Source organism: Pinus tabuliformis, chromosome 6 (genome assembly GCF_031772625.1).
Source record: "Pinus tabuliformis cultivar Carrire ecotype Pingquan chromosome 6, CPIR1, whole genome shotgun sequence".
Taxonomy (NCBI): Eukaryota; Viridiplantae; Streptophyta; class Pinopsida; order Pinales; family Pinaceae; genus Pinus; species Pinus tabuliformis.
Genome location: NC_142292.1, coordinates 1398950696 through 1398974081, shown reverse-complemented (window position 1 = coordinate 1398974081; position 23386 = coordinate 1398950696). Strand labels below are relative to the sequence as shown.

At 40.0% G+C, this 23386-nt stretch overlaps 1 protein-coding gene across 3 annotated transcripts in view; it reads left to right on the top strand.

Annotated features, from left to right (window-relative positions):
* Positions 1-23386, top strand: part of LOC149263877 (glucose-1-phosphate adenylyltransferase large subunit 3, chloroplastic/amyloplastic-like) — a 461146-nt gene that overhangs the window by 238509 nt on the left and 199251 nt on the right. For all 3 annotated transcript variants that reach the window (XM_089426745.1, XM_089426747.1, XM_089426742.1), the window contains 2 exons: positions 6992-7085; positions 7197-7309. In XM_089426745.1, the coding sequence (XP_089282871.1) occupies positions 6992-7085; positions 7197-7309 (207 nt within the window). The remainder of the gene's footprint in view (positions 1-6991; positions 7086-7196; positions 7310-23386) is intronic.

Genomic DNA, 23386 nt, shown 5'->3' with positions numbered 1-23386 from the left:
TTGGTACTCATACAAAAGCCTTTGGAGGGAAAGAAAGTTTGTAGCAAACCGTGTGACAGTTGGGCGACTAAGCTCACATGTGTGAATTCCCTCATAAGGTTCAACACCCAAGCATGATTATAAATATACTTGGTAATTTACTTGCATTCTTGCACAACATCTTGCACCCACTCAAACTTCCCAATGTCCTCTAGCATCAAGTCTATGCAATGGGTAGAGCATGGAGTCCAAAAAATGGTGGGATATTTGGCACAAAGCAACCTTCTAGCTGCCACATAATTTTCTGCATTGTCCGTGATTACTTGGACAAATTTTGTAACCCCAACTTCCTCCACCACATCAACCAACAATGAGAAAATCAAATGTGCATCTTTTACATTTGCAGATGCATCAATGGATTTTAGGAACATGGTTCCTGTAGGGCAAGCTACAACATTCTACCCCTCTGATCTGTTCTCCCATCAGACATAATTGTACAACCTGTAAATTTCCATGAGCTTTTAATGCTTTCCAATTGTTCCTTGACACACTCAAGATCCTCATCTAGGTCTTTCCCCCTAATTTCATTATAAGATGGGGCTTTGTATCCAGGGTTGGCACTTGCAATGGCATCCACCATGGGTTGATAAAAATAAGACTTTGCATAGTTGAATGAAAGACTGTTATGGTACCAAAACCTCCTCACTGCCATATTTGCCTCCTTACTCTTCTTTTCATTAAAACTATCCAAGGTTGGTTGAGATCCTAGAGTTGTACAAGGACTGAAGAAAGAAGAGGTTATACTCCTGTTTGCTACAACTCTTGAAGAGGAGTTAACAATACTTGGACTTGAATCTGTGTTTCACTTTGAGATGAAGATCTACCTATCCCAACAATCTCATCCTTCATTTTTTCCCTATCAGAAATTTCTTCTTTAATGGATTCCAAAGCAGCTACCATTTCAGTAGTGACTTCATCAGGGCAACTTTGACAACATCCCACACCATTCCTAGGAATTTTGGCTAGGTGGTATTTCGACCTATTATGCATGCATACATTATGGCATTGCAATAATTGCACTTGATATGGTGGTCATTATCGGCAATGATTCGTTGACCATGTGCCCATGTCGGATCATGAGACTTTCTAGAACCATTTGGTGGCATGGTGACAAAATCTAGAAGAAAAAAAAATATATATATATTTTTGGTTTTGATTTTTTTTTTTTTTTTTAATTTGCAATTTTTTTGGCCCTGTGTGGCTAAGAAACTTAGCCACAGGTCCAAACATTAAAAGAAAATTGCAAACATTAAAAAAAAAAATGAACTTAATTGAATACAAAAAATTACATCGAAAACATTCAAACAAGGTTCATGAAGCCTACCTGAAGCTGGGTCTGATCCAATGAAGCCTCCTTTAGCCTCCTTTAGCTTCCTCCAAGAGCTCCTTCATTGTGCAATGGAGTCACTAAACACTCATACAAATTAGCCAAACACTCAAATGACAAGTGAGTGACAAATGGAAGGGAGAGAGGTGCTTATAAAGCATATTTTCCCTCCAATTTCCCTTTCCCTCCACCTCATTTCCAAAAAAGAAAAATAAAATAAAATAAAATAAATGAACATTTTGTGCCTTTTAAGGCTCAACGGGTTCTATATGGGTCCTATAGAATACCCACGGGTCTTATATGGGTAGACAGGTTTTATAAGATACCTACCGAGTCTAGGTCTTAAATGTGGGTTCTATGTGAGTGACTCGGCTTGATATAGAACCCGCCAAGACTCGCAGGTCTAATGCAGGTCATGCTTCACTTATTCTGAGTACAATAATTTAGATGCCCAACACAATCTAATCTGAGAAAAATATTGGCAAAATTATCGTGAAAATTGTCTCTGACCCCACAACGATTTTCTGCCTTCGAAATTGCCTTCCTAGCCTTTGCGCTGAGCTCCTTGCGTCACCCTCTATGCAAAGTTTACTCTAGCCCTCTGAGAATTTCGGCCTTCCTTCCTTTGCCTCTTCAAAGGATTAGAAACCTTCCTCCCAAAATGTTGCTGCCCTCCTCTTCCATCCGCGACTCACCCTATGGCTCTATCTTCTCTGCTGAGCTGTTGCTACTAAGAAAATTGAACTGCTTGGGCAACTGATTAGCTGCACTGGTGTATTCTCCATCACCACATCAACCTCCTCTTATAATCCACTGTTGGAGCACCAATGACCAAGATTAGAACTTATTTAATGGCTAGGATAATCTCTGGATTGATCCATGTGAGTTTCTAGATGATTCTCACCTTATCTCAATTAACACTGATTAATTAACCATATTCCCTAAGTTTAGACTTAGGAAATATTTAAAAACCGGTTAATAATCTAATTGAGACACTTCTAGGTGGAATTTCCAGAAAATATTTATGGGTTTTGGAGATCTCATGTATTCTATCCTCTCCACCAAATTTCGTGGCTAGAACACATCCGATGCTACAAAGCCTAACATTGTAGTCCTGGAAAATCTCGGCCTTCTTCCTAGCAAATTAGCCTCCTCTGGAAATTCGACTTCTTCTTGCAAATCGACCTGTCTTTGGCAATTCACACTGCTCTTGGCAAATCGACCTCTCTGTTAATTCCCACAACTGGAGAAAATCATCCCTCTACAAAATAATTTGGCGCTTGCAGAATCTCCCTCTGAAACTCAGAAGTTGGAAGACACCCTGATGAAGAATATGGTACAAAAAATTTCTTCTCAATCAATCACTGCTGAAACCCTCGTTAGTGTCAAACCCCATGCTACCACTGCATCTCAACTCAATGATCTACAAGATTCCCATCGATTTTCTCTTATAATTTCTCATTGAGAATTCAACAACCAAGATTTAATCCCAATTGATGGCTAAGATCATCTTGACTCTATGAAGTCACTTTTCTAGAAGTCACTAGAGAGAAATCGACTTGTCTCAATTAATATTGATTAATTAACCTATTTTCTAAGTTAGACTTAGGAAAATTATTAAAAATTAGTTAATAATCTAATTAAGACATTTTCCCTTAGAAAAATTTGTTGGGCTTGGAAATATTTTATTCTCTTTTGCTCTTAGCCTCATTGACACCTCTTGAGATTAGAACACTTGCGTGAGCTACAAAATCTAACAGTGCACATGCACTTTGAGGATTTCTTGGAGTGAGGTGTACTATTGGACCATTGCATCACTTGATGCATTATTGACCATTCTTGGAGGATGATGTCATGGTGGAGAGCATTTATTCCCACATGTGTGAGTTGTTTTGGGCATTTTGTTATGTTTTAGAGCTATCTCAAGGTTGGCTAGTGACCTTTGACCTAGTTGAATGCTCATGTAAACTTGTTTTAACATTTTGCTTATAAAATTAGTGAAATGAGACTTGGTTACCTTCAAATAGAGGACAATCACATTCACTTATTCATCGTCATCATTCATCACACTTCTCTCTCCTTAGAAGTGCACAATAGCCGTCGGTCTGTTTTCTAATTGGACACAATATAATTTTATGTTGCAAATTGCCATTTGAGGACAAATATTGCATGAGGAGATTTCTTTGGGATTGATGGAAGATATTCTTGTGAAATGTTGTAAGTTTATTGTTCATCTTCTTCCATTTTGCATGCTATATTATGTGAATTAGGGTTTCTATGCGTGCCATGCTAAAATTGCATTATTATTTCTGAAATCTTGATTCTTCATGGTATGTAAAAATGTTTTCCTGTAATCCTTCCAAGAGAAATTTGATAGATGCATTTCTTGAACCTAAAAGCTCCCATTTAATGAAGTCACTAGGGTTTCTAAGTAGAGATATACTTTCTCCCGCCCTCTTCATCCAATCCCACTTCTTAGATCTCGTCCCAAATAACTCCAATCCCCAATTAGATCAAGGCCCTAATCTAGTAGGAGTTGAACAATCCCCTATTTCTCTCCCTTCTCTTTAATTTCTAGGTATCTAGCGTTAGGGTTAGGGTTTTTCTTGGAAATGTATTTAATAGCAATTTTATTTTGATGTGTATTGCTCTCTTAATAGGGATTGCATTTAAAAACTTGAATAAAAGAAAGTCTAGCATTAATTGTATGTTAAAACCCTATAATTAGCACTAACGCCATCTTGTTAATCGCTGTTTTATGCATGTTTCAGCCATAAAAGCTCACTTTCCTACCCTAAAACTTGCTTACCTAATTAATAGCCTTATTTTTTTGTTGATCCATGCTTTAGAGGCTATTTCTTCTAGCTGTTATATGACATTGTAGGTCATATTATTGAATATCTCTCAAACCCTAATTTATAACAACTCTCTTATATTTCTAGAAGGTCCTAAGAAAGTGTACTTGTATTTTTGGCATATCTTATCTCAACCTTTCATGCTCTGGCCAATCCTTTCTTTCCAATTGATAGACCTTTCCTTTATCCTTAACCCTCATTTATTGAACATTACTTGGGGAAATTTTATTTGCAAGCCTTAGAGAGCCATTTGGCTGGAACCCTAGTCATTTAACCTCTAGGTTTTCCCTGGGAAGCCTCCCTTTGTGGGATAACGTCCACCACTAAAGAGTAAGAGAGAAGCCACTAAGGTGACAGTGGTGGCTGATCTCTTTGTTGCCATAAGACCTAGGTTTCCTAGTGAGGCTTTGCACTAGGTCTGCTAGATTTTGCGGTAACAGGGCCAAACTTGAAGAAAATTATGTACATGGAATGCTAAATAATCATATACATGGATTGCACGATAGGTAAAATCAAACTCTAGTATATGTATGTGATCATGTGGGAAAAATAACTATATAGTATAATCTGATTATTATTTTGGATTAAAATCATTACAAGAATATGTTTGCTAAGATGAGGAATTCCTGTTGAAAATGATTCCTAAGCGTTGAAACTTTAGGTACATACATGTATGTTGAAAAGAGGACACTCTTTGATAACAACGTGTAAAGTGTCTCTGCATATCAATTCTCAGTCTAATCAAGGGCTTGATAGAGTTAGCATAATAGTCAAATGGTGTTATCATGTATTTGTTAGCAATGAAATGAAATGAAATTATTTTAATGTCCATGAGGCTAAAGATAACCTATGGGACAGATTGCTTCTCCATCTGGTTTTTGTATTCGGCCATTATTCTGTGCAGTCTCACAATAAACGCTCCCATCTTCTCGACAAACCCCTCACTGAATATATTATCCCAAGAGCTAGCTGCCAGAATATTTGTATAACCTTCCATACTGTCTTTGAAGGCCTCACATTCTAAAATAAAGTTAAGTATACAAATAAAAGTGACTTTAGAGATAAAGTTGATATGATATTAATAAATATGGTTAAGACATGTAAAGTATAATTAGCTTTTATGTCTTAGATAGTGTTGAAAAAATAAAATACAGACATTAGCATTTTTCAAATTTGAAAAATTGGGAAAAAAAGAAAAAATTCAGATATTATAGGCAAGCATTAAAAAATGCAAAATGTTCTTAAAAGAATATATTGTTAAGACATGTAAAGTATAATTAGCTTTAAGTCTTAGTTACTGTTGAAAAAATCAAAATCAGACATTGATCAGTGGCATTTTTCAAATTAGAAAAAAAAGGAAAAATAGGAAAAATTCAGAATTAATAGGTAAGCATTAAAAATTGCAAAACGTTTCATATTTCTCATTTAAATTTGAATATACAGGTTTCATCTTTTCATTTGAATTTAGCAATCAACGGAAGATTCAAAGAAAATGATTAAAAGGCCAAGTTTTCATGCTCCAAACATAGCGGAAGTTTCTCCTCTCTCCCAAAATTGCAACAGCAGGTCAAAGGGCGTAAAATGAATCATGTTTCTGGGCTTACAAACACATTTTTTCAGGCTTGGCTATTATTTCGAAATAATCACGATTTCTGCTTTTAATTTGGGCGAGTAAATCAGTTTGTTGAAACAATTGTCAATTAGTCTGATTTTTTATTTAGTCGACGTTTCTTACTTCATTGAATCAACAAAATGCCAGTTAGTTGTACTCGGGAGACATTAGTTTTGTACATCTTTATTTGTCCTCCCTTTTTTTCACATTGAATTATAGTAGCAACTCTCTTTCTCTCTGTTTGCAAATTTATTATTGTTGTGTGCATAATTTAATATGGCCTTGGTCAATTCCCAACGAGTCTTCATCCTCCACAAGTTGTTTGGGAATCACATTTACCAAAGGCGTCCATTTTGTACGAAAGAAACTGGATAATCAAAGAGACGTTCAACTTTCATGATGTTTTAATGTGAACAAGCATGGCCTATGAATAATTGTTTCAAACGACAGAATGAGGCTTGAATCATGAGATCCCATTGGAACTAAGAAAACATTCATTCCTATTGAGGTTGTTATAGATTAATGGCTCAATGAGCCTTAGTTCACGGGTCACTAGTTTTCTCCAAATTCATTCATGAATCATAACATGGTTTGTCTTACTCAAAGACTTATAAAGGTTATGGTATATGAAATATTACATAATCACTAACTCAATTCCCCTACTTGAGGTTTAACTACCTTACACTATAGGTGTTATCCAACTAACCTCACTTACTGTTGAAGCTTGATTAGCAATCATGTTCTTTCGGGTTTTAAATTAAATTCTCGATCTCTAGCTTTTTCTGTTTTGAGGGGAATATGTTTGATTAGAAGATCTTTTCTTGCAAGAAGTTTAGTGTTGTCCAGTTTATGCATTAATTAAAATTATATTTAATTTCAGTTCATCTTTGAATAACATGTTATGGTTTCACCTATTAATCTTTGCGTGAATTGCCTTCTAGTTTTTCTTATTATAGGATGATTAGTGTTGTTGGCATAAACATGGACCTGTGATCTATTAATCGTCTTTAAAAATAATCAGAATAGTTTCATGAAGCCTAAATTAGGATTTTTTGTTCACTTTTCAATTCTAGTATCCCGCTCGTCTCAGGATCTCTCTTTCGTCTAGTTACTTGCGCTATAAAACATGTCACTAAGATTATCGTTATGTCTCTGCAGTCGTGCATCTGATTTTGGTTTGATGAAGATTGATGATAAAGGTCAAGTTCTGTATTTCAGCGAGAAACCAAAAGGGAAAGATTTGAAGGCAATGGTAATAGAGATCATTTGATGTACCTACACGTAATTCCAGGCATATTCAATAGAGAAAGTTCAATGCGATAAATTTCAAGATACTCTAAATTTATTTATTTTTTTACTTCAGGCAGTGGATACAACTGTATTGGGATTGTCACCAGAAGATGCCAAAAAGAAACCGTATATCGCATCAATGGGTGTATATGTATTTAAGAAAGAGATTCTTTTGAATATTCTCAGGTATGATATTGAACATTTTGTATTTTGGTTCAAGTTGTTATTAAAAGAAAGCATATAAATATGAAGAAGAACAGAACATGAGATATTTATACTTGAATTTATTGTTAAACTTGTTTGTCAAGTCCACTGTATGTTCTTGCCAACTGCATATATCAAGAAAAGTAAGAACACGTGGTCTACAATTCATAATGAATTGATATTTTAAGGTCCACGAGATTAAAAATAGTCTATGACACTATTAGTTCCCTGTTTTTCGCTTTTTGCAATTCAATCCTTTTCCGATTCAAATTGATGATGAGTTGGCCCAACCTTCCAACAATCCCCTCGCTAAAAAGACAATGCCAAGAAATTGATGCCAACAGTCTAACATGTTCTCATAACTTTCTCTGATGTCCTTGAATGCATCACATTCCAAAATGAAATTTTTTTCCGATTCCCCTGCCCCAGACGTGCAAAATGTATACACTCGTTCTTCCGAAGTTTCTTTAGGCCTTTTCCACTGTCTCGTTTCACACCGAAGTTGATGCGAGTTGGCCTTTAATTGAGCAATAAGGAACTTTGCCCTCCACGAAATGCTGGCTCCAATGAACTCTTTTTGTTGTAGATCACACGTAGGGTTGAATTCCTCAATGTAGTACTTCTACTTTCTACCCAACTCTTTTCCCCATACCCTTTTACAAAACTTCTCCATAACAAACTCCTTTAGCTCCTTGCTATTTGTGGGACATGCATTGAGGTAGATATTCCATTTTTGCATCCATGTGTAGTTTTGTTTCATCCATGTTTTCTTTCTTTCACTCATGCCCTCATTGAAGATAACATTAAGCCATCTACCTACTCTCATTTTCTCAATTCTTTTTAGATATCTTATGAGCCGCACCATAGCAATTGCTTCGATGGGAGTTGTTTCTGTTTGACTCAATATTATCTCATAAGTTACTGAACTTTTATTTTGAACTTGCTCATGATCAAGCATTTTTTGATTTTCTCAATTTATTTCCATTTTGAGACGGGGGTGCTGCTAGCCCACAATTCACACGCATATAGCATCACTGGACAAACTAGGAATCCAAAAAGCACTTTAATTGTTTTCCAATCCCATAACTCTGCTTCTCTACATCTGTTTTGAAGAGCATATAATGCTTTCCACCCTCCTAAAGTTCCCTTCTTTTTGCAATCCTCCCAATTGAGCTTGTTGTTGAAAATTGAAATCAATCCTGAGGTACTTGTACTCATTTACTTCTTCAAGAATGTTGTTTTCAAAGAAGAAATAATGCTGGCTCTGCTTCCTTTTATTAGAGAAAATCATTATTTTGGCCTTGCTAGTATTGACTTGCATCCCCACTGCTTTACAAAAATGCTCAAGGGCATATAAGTGCATTTGCAATCCATGGGCCAATTTAGAAATCAATACAATATCACCAGCATATAAAAGAAGTTTTATCACAAACTCCCCCAACCGAACACCATCTCCACCTTGCAAATTTAGCTACTCTTCCAATTTATCTATATATAAACCAAAAAGAGTAGGGGATAAAGGGAAGCCTTGCTTGAGTCCAATGTCACTTCTAAAGCTTTCTGAAATACCTGTTGAGGTTCTAATCTTGACTTTCACCTCTTCATAAAGTCTATGAACAACGGCTCTATAATGCACAAGAATTTCAAGTTCTTCCATTCTACGCCACAACTTATCTCTAGGGACTATGTCAAATGCTTTTTTGAAGTCAACAAAGAAGCAAAATACTTCTTCTTTGTCCTCCCAAACCTTTTCTACAATGTGTCTCAACGTGATACCGTGATCCACTGTAGAATGCTTCGGCCTTGTAAGGCCCTATCCTAGGGTCTTCTAACAGATCTATATTCTCTGGGAATTAAATGCAATAAGAGGCAATAATTTACTTTCTTACCAAACATTTAAACAATGATAATTTTACCATTTACATTCTAATCCCTACAACTAAAATAGTGAACATTTCATTTCAATAACTTACATGAGTAATCTATGCATAGAGGAATACCTGTACCAATGGCCCGGTGGAGATGCCCTTGAGCTGCTGCTCCTGCTGGAACGCTCCTCTTGACTACCGACTGGATTTACCTCCCAGCCAACTAGGAAATACTTCCTAGCCCAGGAAACCTCCACAGGTTCCTTAGCTTTCTAAGCCCAAGTCCAACCAGATGTAGTGTGTCTAAGATGAATAATCCAGACCAAGATAAACAATACTTCCTCCAAACTCCAAGCCCAGGAAACCTCCACAAGCTACCTAAGCTCTCCCAAAATCACAACCAATTCAAAACTAAAAGCAAGACCTAGCATCCCCCCTTTCTCTCTTCCTCCTTCCCTTTTTATGCCTCTGCTCTCCTCTCCACCTCAACCACCTCTCATTAATGTCATAACTTCTCCCTCATCCTTACAGTTGGCTTCTCTTTTCCCAAGTAAATCTGAGAGTACATTTGGGAATGTGATATGAATATATAAATTGGTAATTAATTGGAGAGGATGTAATATTCCTAACCCAGAATATTCCTCATACCCCAACAAAAACTCCAACCAAATATGTGCAAATGATATAATAACCCAGAAGTGATAAAATAACAATGGAACAACACATAATAATATAAACCGGAAATATAAGCAGATACACAAGAAATGCAGCGGGAAATGCTAAGCCATTTTATTATACTGAGCAATAAAATGAGTACAAGAGGTGATTAGACAGATGGCACCTCGACTTGCACAAGGCAAGTGAAGAAATACTCTCAGAATGACAAGAATGGCCTCTCTGCGTGGATGCTGCTGCTACTAGAAAAAAAATGATGATTTGGGGCTGCTCTCCTCCTCAGAAAAAAATGAAACTCTGGATTCGGGCTCTACTCAAGAAACCCAGAAAAACCCAGAAAGCTTTCCTGGAATGGCCGACCCCCAAAAAACACCCTCTTGGGGTTCTGCGCAGTTCCTCAATGCCCTGTGATGCCACTGAAGAAAACCCCTCTAAACTCTGCGTGGAACACTGCCTGAAACCCTGCCAAAAATCCTCCAATGAGACAAGAGTTGGACCCCTGCTCAATCTCCTAGCATAACTCCACCTGCAAACCCCAATCCAGCACTGCAACCGAAAAGAACTGCGTCCCTCTCCAAGTGCTGCGCAGTCCTCCCAAATGCTGATGAAACTGCTACTGGAATGCTGATAAAACTACTGCTGAAATGCCGATAGAAATACCTTGCCCGAGTAGGCACTCGAAGTCCCCCGGGGCTAAGGGTGAGATCTTCGAATGGAGACACTCAATGCACTAAACAGTGCTGCAGACTAGCTAAACAGCCAGTGTGCTCAGAAATCGAAACGACTAGCTCAAAATGCACTTAACTGAATGATCCAAAATGAGGGGCCTCCTCTCTATTTTATAGCCTCTGCCTCTCACAATCCCTAGGCTCTCCTCCTCCTGTGTGATTCCCCTCTTGCCATGTGTTCTTCCCTCCTACGCAGTCCCTCCATGTGTCTGCGTGGGCCCCATTTCTGCGCCTCCTTTGGCCCCCCTTGGCTCCTTAAGTCACAACGTTGTGCTACTAGGAAGTGACTTTTTATTCTTAAAGTGAGTTACGTCCCCCGTCCTCACTTTTTTTTATTGATAAATAACTATAGAAGGCAAAAATTGGGCAAAATCGAATATTCCAATTAGCCATGGCTAATTAGGAATATTACAGTCTCCCCTGGCAAAATGTTGCTTGTCCTCAAGCAACTGAATTGATGGATGCTGCAAGATCTTCTCACTCTCCCAAGTGGCATCCTCATTCGGTAAATTCTTCCACCTCACCAAGAATTCTCGGACCGTCCTGCTCCGCAGCTGCCTCTCCCTGGTATCAATGATGCCTCTCCCTGGTATCAATAATAGCTTCTGGCTGCAATACCAAATGCCCCTTGTCATCCATGGGTGGTATCTCATCTGTCATTGTCACCTGCTGCCCCAATGGCTTTTTCAGGCATGATACACGGAAAACGTTATGAATCTTGCTGCCTTCTCATATGCAACCTGTCCAACCCTGCGTATCACCCTGTACAGCCCATAAAAGCGGGGCTTAAGCTTCTCAGCCCCCTTCTGTTTTAGTGACGATTGTCGGTATGGTTGTAACCGTAGGTAGACCATGTCCCCTACCTCGAACTGTCTCTCCACTCGACCCCTGTCAGCATACAGCTTTTGCTAGTTTTGTGCTGTAGCCATGTTATCCTTGAGAGCTCGGAGAATATCCTGACTCTCTTGGATCCATATCATGGCTCTGGGAGCCTTGCTATCACCAAACATCACGTTAGCAAAAGATAAAGGATGATACCCATATAAAGCATAGAATGGTGACCTACCAATGGACATGTGATGTGAAGTATTATAGCAATACTCCCCTAGATGCAACCACCTCAACCATGCTCCCTGCTACCCACTAACATAGTTACGCAAGTAGCCCTCTAGCCACTTGTTAACTATCTATGTCTGCCCATCCGTCTGTGGGTGATAACTGGTACTCGGTGTCAACTCCGTCCCCACCAACCGGAAAAGCTCTTGCCAAAACCCACCCATAAAACTGCTGTCCCTATCACTGACAATGGTCTTAGGAAGACCATGTAGCCTGAAGATCTCCCTGAAGAACAGCTCAACCACCTATGCTGATGTGTAGTGGGCGGATATGGCAAAGAAATGCGCGTACTTTGTCAGTCGGTCAATGACGACAAAGATACAATCCTTGAAGTCCATCGAAATGCTCTCCCATTTCCCCTCCAGAATGGGTAGCGGCTGCAATAAACCCGTGGGATGGCTCATCTCTCCCTTGTTCCGCTGGCAAACATCGTACTCCCTAATATGCCGGAGTACGTCCTCCTTGAGGCCCTTCTAGGAGAACCTCTCTCTAATGGCCCTATAGGTTTTGGTAAACCCCTGATGGCCTGCCAATGGAAAACCATGTGATGCTTGGAGTATCTTCTTCTTGAGCTGACACCCCTTAGTCAAGAAAATCTGATCCCTGTAATAGATGATCTCATCGATCACCCTGAACCTGTCATCTGCCACCTGTCCGTTCAGAATCTCACATGCAAACCTGTCCTTGGAGTACTCTACTAAGAGTCGAGCCCTCCAGTCTGTATCCAAGCTCATAAGAGACAACGTGGCTGGTCTACGTGAAAGGGCATCTGCTACCACGTTGTTCTTACCCTTGACATACTCAATGTCAAAGTCATATGCTTGGATCTTACTGATCCACTTCTGCTGCCTCTCCTGCAACTGCTTTTGCTCCAAAAAGAACTTGAGGCTATTGTGATCAGTCCTCACCTTGAACCTGTTCCCCACCAAATACTACCAGTACTTAGCCAATGCATGCATGATGGCCAGCATCTCCTTGTCGTATATAGAATACAACCTCTCGTGTAGAAGGAGCTTCTGGCTCTCAAAGGCTATAGGGTGACCTCCCTGCATCAATAGTAAATACTGCGCCGATCCCCTCTCTCGACGCATCACACTCCAAAACAAATGGCTGCGTAAAATCTGGAAATGCAAGCACTGGGCAGTTGCTCATAACCTCCTTGAGCCTGTCAAAGGCTCGCTGCGCTATATCCGACCAATTGAATGCCCCCTTCCTCGTCAAATCTGTTAGGGGTGCAGCAAGCTATGAGAAACCTTTGACGAACTTCCGGTAGTAAGTACAAATGCCAATGAATCCTCGAAGTTCCATCACGTTTCTCGGCTTCGGCCAATCTGTGATGGCGCTAATCTTCTCCTCGTGGACCCTCACTCTGTCCACTCCAATGATGTGTCCCAAGTATAACATCTCCGTCAACCCGAACTCACATTTGGAGAGCTTGGCATAGAACTGCTGCTCCTCCAAGATGCATAATACTGTCTCAATACGCTGGAGATGCTCCTCCCATGTCTTGCTGTAAATGAGTATATCATCAAAGAACACCAACACAAACTTCCTCAGGTGACTACGGAAGATGTGATTCATGCAAGACTGGAATGTAGCTAGGGCATTGGTTAGCCCGAAGGGCATCACCAAAAACTCAAAGTGCCCATAATGACATCTGAAGGCGGTCTTGGGATTGTCCTGCTCCCTCACGCAAATCTGATGGTACCCTAATCTCAAATCAATCTTTGAGAAGAACCGTGCTCCTCTCAACTCATCCATCAACTCATCGATCCTGGGTATGGGGTACCTGTTCCTTAGTGTCCTCTTGTTCAGGGCCCTGCAGTCAATGCACATCCTCAATGTACCGTCCTTCTTCTTCACTAACACCACGGAAGAAGCAACAGGACTCGTGCTCGGTCGGATGTGCACAAGAGCCAGCAACTCCTGAATGGCTTGCTCTATCTCATCCCGATAGGCCTTGGGATGCCTATAGGGGGTGGTGATCACTGCCTGGATGCCCTGCTCAAGCTTGATAGTGTGCTCAAACCCCCGATCTGATGGCTGTCCTGGTGGAATCTCTCCAAACACTATGGCATACTGATCAAGGATGGACTGGATCTCTGGATGTACCGTCTGCCTTGTAGTCTCTGCCTCTGATGCACGCAGCTCCACTGTCCACTCTATGTCTCCCTTCTGGAAGACTGCCTCCATTTAATGAGTCAACACAGTCTGAGGAGGATATGTGTGCTATCCTCGTATCTTCTCATGCCTCCCTGTCTTCTCGTCATCCCACTCCATCTCTAGGGTCTTCCAATTCGTCGTGACCTTCCCTAGAGTAATAAGCCACTGAACACCCAGTATCATGTTGGTGTCTAGAATATCGACCACGAAAAAGTGGTCAGTCAATGTGTAGGTGCCCATCGTCACTGAAAGCTCTGGGACATAATGAGCACACGTCATGGTCTGATCTCCTGGGACCAATACTGAAAACCCATCGAAGCTCTCTGTCTGAATACCTCTCCGCTCAACCATCTGTGCATCGATGAAGTTGTGGGTTGCCCCACTGTCAACCAAAACTGATACGCACTAGCCACGTACTGTCCCTCGTACGCATAGCGTCAGATACTTGGGAACTCCTTGCAATGCTGCAAGGGCCCCTTCGGTGGGTGCAAAAGATGCACCACCTGTTGGTGGTGGTGGAGGTGGCAAAGGTCCCTGTATGGCATGGCTATCTCTTGCCTCCACATCCTCCTTGTCATCCTCTTCTCCACTGCTCTCGGAGAAGACATCAATGAAATGTGCCTTTCCAGCGGCACATCTATGCCCTGGTGCCCATGGCTCCTAACATGTGAAGCACAACCGCTTTTTCTTCAGCTCCCTCTTGACATCATCGTCAATCTGCACTCATCTTGGATTCCCCTTTGGAGGTGGAATCCTCACATCCTTCCCCTTAGACTGGAAAGTCTGTCTTTGGGGGTAAGGTGTCTGGGTCTTGGGTAAGACATCCTGTAGGTCCCGGGTCTTGCTGATAGCATCTTGAAGGGTGGTCGGTCTAGCGGATCTGACTAGACCCCGAAGTGGCTCTGCTAACCCCTCAACATACATATAGATCCTTCGTGCCGTGGATAGATCTGGCACCATCACTGAGACCCTCAAGAAATCTGCAATGTAGGTCTCTAGGCTCCCTATCTGTTCTAGCCTTGTCTGCTCAACAAAATGCTGCTCTGGATCCCTCCGATCAAATGGCTCCATCAATCTCTTGGTGAACTCGGCATATGTTGTCACCATGGAGTGTCCTAGTGTAACCATCCCATGAAACCACCAATCCTGGGCCTCACCATCCAAATGCAATGTCGCCACCTTGATGGCCTCCGTCTCCGACATCTAGTTAAGCTGGAAATAAATGTCCAGCTTCTCCACCCAAGACTTTGCCGAACTATTTGATGAGCCATCAAATGTAGGCAAGTGGAATCTACTTGCTGCATGGTGGGTTTCACCATCATGATAATGTCGGTACCCTCTGTGATGGTCGTGGTGTCTACTATCCCGGTAGAGCTGAACAAAATCACGGAATGAGAGGGCTTCCCTGAACTCCTGCCCATAGGCCTGGTACTCTGCAAAATAATCATCCATGTGTCCAGGCTCTGCCTCCTGCTGGGCTACAACCCCCGTGTCTGCTCCTAAGAAAGTGGGCATGGTAGAGCGTGTAGGGGCATGTGAGGCCACCTGCGGCGCAGTATCACGTTGCTCTAGCAAATGGTGGGATGCACCTGATCCCTCAGCAACCTGGAAACCCGTGGGCTCTCACGCTGTCTGGCCTCTACTGCCATGAATCTTTGCCCCATCACCTCAATTTGCCTCGACAGATCCTGCACTGATTTGAGGAGCATATCCGCAAATCTCTTCCCGTCATCATCTGCCATTGGAGCCTCCTGCTCTGCGTCCACCACCAACTCCCTCTGTTTTGCGTCCACCACAGGCTCCTCCTGTTCTGCGTCCACCACCGGAACACAGTCTCCCTCTCCGTAGGTATTCTCTAATCTACGCCCAACGTCTCTGTATCTCCGACCTCTATAACAGATATAGGGTGTCTGCCCCGGTGTCATAGATTGCTAGCTCCACAGGCTGAGCCAGATCTATGCTCTGATACCACTGTAATATTCCTAACCCAGAATATTCCTCAAACCCCAGCAAAAACTCCAACCAAATATGTGCAAATGATATAATAACCCAGAAGTGATAAAATAACAGTGGAACAACACTTAATAATATAAACCGGAAATATAAGCAGATACACAAGAAATGCAGCGGGAAATGCTAAGCCATTTTATTATATTGAGCAATAAAATGAGTACAAGAGGTGATTAGATAGATGGCACCTCGACTTGCACAAGGCAAGTGAAGAAATACTCTCAGAATGACAAGAATGGCCTCTTTGCGTGGATGCTGCTGTTATGCTGCTGCTGCTGCTAGAAAAAAATGATGATTTGGGGCTGCTCTCCTCAGAAAAAGTTGAAACTCTGGATTCGGGATCTACTCAAGAAACCCAGAAAAACCCAGAAAGTTTTCCTGGAATGGACGACCCCCGAAAAACACCCTCTTGGGGTTCTGCGCAGTTCCTCAATGTCCTGCGCTGCCACTAAAGAAAACCCCTCTAAACTCTACCTGAAACACTGCTCGAAACCCTGCCAAAAATCCTCCAATGAGACAAGAGCTGGACCCCTGCTTAATCTCCCAGCATAACTCCACCTGCAAACCCCAATCCAGCACTGCAACCGAAAAGAACTGCATCCCTCTCCAAGTGCTGCGCAGTCCTCCCAAATGCCGATGAAACTGCTACTGAAATGTTGATAAAACTACTGCTGAAATGCCGTTAGAAATACCTTGCCCGAGCAAGCACTCGAAGTCCCCCGGGGCTAAGGGTGAGATCTCCGAACGAAGACACTCAATGCACTAAACAGTGCTGCAGACTAGCTAAACAGCCAGCGTGCTCAGAAGTCGAAACGACTAGCTCAAAATGCACATAACTGAATGATCCAAAATGAGGGGGCTCCTCTCTATTTTATAACCTCTACCTCTCACAATCTCTAGGCTCACATCCTCCTGCGTGATTCCCCTCTTGCCATGTGTTCTTCCCTCCTGTGTAGTCCCTCCATGTGTCTGCGTGGGCCCCATTTCTGTGCTCCCCTTTGGCCCCCGTTGGCTCCTCCTTAAGTCACAACGTTGTGCTACTAGGAAGTGACTTTTTATTCTTAAAGTGAGTTATGTCCCCCGTCCTCACTTTTTTTTATTTATAAATAACTATAGAAGGCAAAAATTGGGCAAAATTGAATATTCCAATTAGCTATGGCTAATTAAGAATATTACAGAGGACCATGTCTTCTCCCAAGTAAATGTGAGAGTACATTTTGGGGATGAGAGATGAATATATAAATTGGTAATTATTTGGAAAGGACCATGTCTTCTCCCAAGTAAATGTGAGAGTACATTTTGGGGATGAGAGATGAATATATAAATTGGTAATTAATTGGAGAGGACCATGTCTTCTCCCAAGTAAATGTGAGAGTACATTTTGGGGATGAGAGATGAATATATAAATTGGTAATTATTTGGAGAGGACCATGTCTTCTCCCAAGTAAATGTGAGAGTACATTTTGGGGATGTGAGATGAATATTTAAATTGGAATAAGGGAAGGAGACCATATCCTATCCAAGATAAATATGAGAAGAAAAGTTGGTAATTTGAATAATAGCAATAATAAATTTTACATCAGTAAATAAAATTTACAGTTTCCCAAATGAATGTATTCACCAATATTTCTCAATATTTACAGATAATGTAAACATTAACAAAATTTGCATGATAAGATTAAGTGGGGCATTACATACACCCCTCCTTCAGAAAACTTTGTCCCGAAGTTAGAGTGAAAAGATACAAGGAGTTCAAAGGCATAACAAAATAGAGAGAGTTATAGTAGTAAAATTGATAAGTTAGACAATGACATTACTTTTCCCCAAGAGTCTCCAACTGATCTATATTCTCCTATCCATCATGACCTACTTCTGTTCCCGCCCTATCCATCCTATGCTGCTTTATACGGTGGCATCGGCTATACCAATCTAACGACTGATAAAACCAACATGGTGGAAGCGTCGACTACATCGACCTAACTTCCCCAGCAGGCAACTGGCAATCGTCATCACACGTCTAGGGGAGCGTGTCCACCACTGCCCTCCCACGATTCCAGGTTTTAGAGGATACACGGTGGGAAATGCCTCCACCCCTCCTTACAACTAGGGCCAATGCCCTAATACAGACCACACTACAGTGCTGGTTGGACTTGTCATCGAATAATCCAGTCAAGTAGTCTTGCCACCTATCATTTGCATTTTACTCATGTCATAGGAGTGTATATCAAGTCGATACCAAATGTAATAGAACAATGTGCGTTATACCTTTCCCATGAGATGTCTCGACCTTCCCTCAATGGAAAAGTAGATCTCGGCTATCATATAGTTCTTCCCCCCCTGTGGGTTAGCTCTTATTCATGCATTTATATAACAACAAGACATATAATCATCACATTATTAAGTCTAGTATCCATGTGTCAATCTTGCAGTTCATACTGGAAATAAATCATAAATTCACTAAGTCATTCATTTAAACAAATCATATCCACTTGAGCCATGTATGAAACAAAATAATTCTGATAAGTCACGCACTAGATAATTCACCACTAAGTGAGTCATACATTTAGGCCATACATCAACCATTTCCATCATCAATATCAAATCCATCCATTGATTTATATAAGTAGTTTCACGTGTCCAACCAAATGCATCAATATTACCTAATGTTCATAATAACATGGAACTGAAAAATAGAGCCTTAGCATGGGTAGCTATCTAAGTCAAAATGGGCATCACTGATGCTCATGTGACAACCTTATGAAACCCCTTGATAACAATTAGAGTTGAAACAGATTCAACTGTCCACCATGGAAAATAGCATTTGAACCCGGATATGCTATAAGGTGGTACCAAAACCAAAATATTGGCAAGCAACAGATTAGTGTACTATCAATTCCACTAGAAGGCGCTAGTATAAGTTTCATGCATATAATTTCTTTAATACCTCAGTGAATATAAAAGCCCCACTCTTCTAATTTGCTGGTTTTTCATCTTCCAAACCAATTAGTTAACTAGAAAATAAAAGACTCAAAACTTCAGAAACTCTTTCCAGCATGATTTTCATACTTTTTTTTTTTAGTAAATTGAGAGAAATGCCCTATAAATGTAAAAGGTTCAAATTTATTATATATTTAATCATTGTTTACTAGTACTAAAACAATTTCATGATATATATTGTAGTTCACAATATGACCAGACAAATGAGAAATAAATAAACGAATGGAATAATTGCCTTTGCCCTGTTGCTATTAGTATTTCCCCTCTAAATGGCACCACATCTCTAAAGATGCCTACTCCTTTCACAAGTGGCCAGTGACCACAAAAAGTTGCGAAGAAAGTTGAGGGTCCTTTTATCCAAAACTAGAGACACATTATTTTTCACGACATTTTTATTCAACACTAGAATAATGGTAAAAGTGTATTCTAATATTTTCACTCGTCTTTTATTGACTAAATAAGCTTCCATTCTAAAATCCCAAATTCTCTACGAATTGATCTTCTCATTTAATTTAAGATCATTAAAAACAACTATCACAGTAAGCCTTACACAAGTCCATGGTATTCAATCTATGTTTTCACTAGAAAATTCTACCACCCATAGAATAATCATTAACGTGACATATAGGATATTTCAACACATCCTAATCTGAATTCCCATGCTTCATAGTTGTTTACTTCTCAAACTCAAGATTTGTTATTATGACTTCCTCCATGAAGAATGACAAATATACTGTCTGAAAGATAATCCTACTATCCGAATGGAAAATCTACTATATCTTAAATAAGAATAATGATAATCTACTATCATCAGAATTAAAAGCCACCCTCATATGTAAAATATAACTGACTACATTCTTTAGATTGGGACATATTTTGGGTATAAATTACTGGCTCAAAAACTGCAATTTTCAGTGCAAATATTGTTCACACCATCCATATATTTAATAGACACTGAGGTTGGCATCAAAACAAAGACCTCAGGTACAGATTAGTGAGAACAAAACTGCAATTTTCAATGTAAAATATAGTTCACATCATTCTTCAATTAGAATTTTGAGACCATTACAGAGTTTGTTCAAAATGTTCAAGTGACACATCCTTCAGCCAAATTTAATCATTGTGATGTGGCAGACTTAACTATACAATTAATGAACTTGGGCTGCATGTTGAAATAGAATAGCTATATCTTCACAAACCAATCATCATAGCTTGACCATAGATCCCTCTGAATGTCAGGAAAGTGACCTTGCCCATAACCATTGATCTATCTGCAACCTGCTAACTTTCCTATCATTAATTCTTTGGTTCATGTGCCAAAGTCATCCAATCATAATCATATAGTTTCCATGCATCTTCTTAGATAACAGAGATATAACGAATCATCAGAGTCATTGGATCAACATCCTTCATCATGGGCTTCCTTCATGTGATAATCATTAGGCAAGACGAGTCATCAAGTGTTATGCCAGTGATTCTATAGCTCCCTCTGAAGTCTTACTTCAGTTGGTCATCTAGCCTTCATCAATCTGCTCATTTTAGGATGAGACAATATCACGCTACAATTGTATCAACAAACTTCCAATTACCAAATTCCAACAATACACATGCATGGGAAATCTCTCTCACATGCTCTCCCTGTTTACAACAACTTCTAAACAATAATATATTCAACTGACAAACATCAATAGCAGTATCATACCTACATCAATAGTACCTTTATATTACCGAAATCACTAGTACTTCTGACTGTTTGAAGATACTAAGAGACTTGATCTGAATTTTGCCTTGGAATGATTTGCTCTGTTCCTTTTGAATTCTTTTCTTCGAGTCTGATTATGCTAAGGTGTCTTATGCAACACTGGTTCAGAGTCCTAGCCCTTATTAGCATTATTCCTAACATTTTCTACCACACTCTAGATAGTCCAGACTCCAAAGAGAACCCAAGCAATAGATCAATTCAAGTTAGGCCAAGTTACTTTTTGGCCTCAAATTTAAACTTTAGAACATGTTATCATAGGCTAGTTTCATGAGGTCATCAATATGCTTGGAATATATATAACTGCTGATGTATTAGATTTCTTGAAAGATTCAGTGTTGTTGCAAAAGAATGTGGCAAATAGAGAATGCACTTTAAACTGTTGATGAAGAATTGACATCTACCCTCAAGGTCCTGATACTTGTCAATGGTTGTTGAAGATGAAAAAAAAATGGGAACGCTGCTTGTAGCCTAGGATCAGTGACAAGATGTTCATCACACAGTGCAATACAACTTTGACTTTTTTCTCAAGCTAATGGAGGATTCAAACTAGTTTAGGTTATCTTCTATATGATGTACGGTGAGAAAGAGAAATAGGTTTCAGTCTGATATATTTGTAGGGAATGCCCTCATAGATATGTATGCTAAATGTGGGAGCATAGATACTGCAGACAAAGTGTTCCGCAAAATGCCTAGACGAGATGTTGTTTCCTAGAGTTCCATGATTGTCGGGTATGCAATGCACGGGTGTGCCTATGATGCCTTGCTTCTCTTCAAAGAAATGCAACATTTGGGTACAAAACCTGACTATGTAATCCTTGGTTGGCGTTCTGTCTGCTTCCTGCCACGCAGGCTTAGTGAGTGATGGCAATACTTTGATCGTATGATTAGTGATTTTAGGATCAAATCTGGATTAGAGCACTATAGTTGCATGGTTGACCTCTTTGGCCGTGCTGGTAGGCTTATTGAGGCTTGGGACATTATCAGCAAAATGCCAATGAAACTAGGTGTCATTGTATGGGGATCCTTGCTTGCTGCTTGAAGAGTCCATGGCAAGGTAGAGCTAGGAGAGTATGCGGCAGAACACCTATTTGAATTGGATCCCGAGAATGCTGCGCATTATGTTCTGCTAATATGTATGCAACTGTTCGCAGGTGGGATGGTGTACAGAAAATGCGAATAATAATGAAATATAGGAGGGTAAAAAAGCCGCCAGGATGTAGCTGGATTGGTTCAAATAATAAACTGAATACTTTTGTTGTAGGAAGTAGCTTGCACCCCTACAACTAAAAATTGATACTAGATTGGGAACCTTCCCACCTCTGATAATGATTCCAAGTAGAAGAGGGCCATGAAACCTATGCTACAGATTTGGCTGGACATCAAAACGAATTTATTCTTTTCTAACATTGTAAAAAGCTAAGAATTTGCTTTGAGTTTATGAGCACTTAAACAAGGGAAGGGATCCTTCAGTACCGTATGTTTGTGGCTGCTCCACTACTACCAAAGAGATTTCCAATATTGTCATAAGAGAAATGGTTGACAGAGATACCCCCACCATCTCCATCACTTTAAAGATTGGTGGCATTATCCTAGAGACAAGTATCTAACACAAAAAAAGGGATGTGTTCCTATAGTGATTATTCATTGTTTCGAGGGAAATAGGCGGAGCCTATGAAAAAGATGTGATTGTGCTGCTTTTAAAGTAAGCAGTCTCCCACTATTTATTATAGTTCTCGCACCTTGGTGACAGAATGAATGCCAGATCATATCTGGACAGCAGGTTCTTACTTCAAAATTCTGTTTATTTTGTATGTCTCCAGCAAAGCAGAGTTTCCCTAAATAAACAGGAAAAATGAAATGAGCTATAAATCAGAATGATCAAAAGTATATATGCACTGCTCTGACTGCTGACCTTCTAAACATTAAACAGTTTCATTTTTCATGTAGAACCTGAATGTGATAATGATTTGTCAAAGAGTGACTTTGGACTGCAACTAACCAACTTTTCAGGTTGTTCGAGCCAGATAAAGTGAAGGGCAAAAAAAAAAACTTGTTCATGTGCCAGTTGGTATCATCTTCTATTTCCACACTTGCAACAATGATAATGCAAGGGACAATGGTAGCATCTCCGTAGTCAGTAATTCTTTGTCTACCAAAAACTTACATTGATAGGGAATTCGGTTTTTGAGATGGTTGGGAAGTACGGCCAAATTACAATGGATGGCACAAAGGATGACACTTGTAAAATATAAAAAAAAATTAATTAAAACACCACTAATTAGTAATGACTTCTCTTATCACGCATAGGCTAACTTGCCCAGATTTTGCATTACTACGAATAGGCTAACTTGATCTTCGTATGAAGGCAACTGATGAGTTTTTGAATTATATGAGGTTTATCAAACTTCAGGCATGGGAAGATCATTTCCAAACACGTGTAGAGTCTTTTAGGAATTCCGAATATGAATGGCTCTGCAAATTTATGTATTCTGTTTCAGAATCACGAAGTAGGTCTCCATCAAAATGTTTGAAATCTCCATTACCATTATGTCCAAAATCATTGAAGATTCCTGTCTGTGAATGATCTTTTTTATTCCTCGTCTCTCTCCATGTATTCAATCATAGAAATGAAGTTGACTTTTCATGGGCTCACAAGCTTCTTCATGTATGCATTCTTCATTTAATTCATCACTATCTTTAGGAAAAGGGAACTCTACAGTGTCATATACTTCATCAGAAA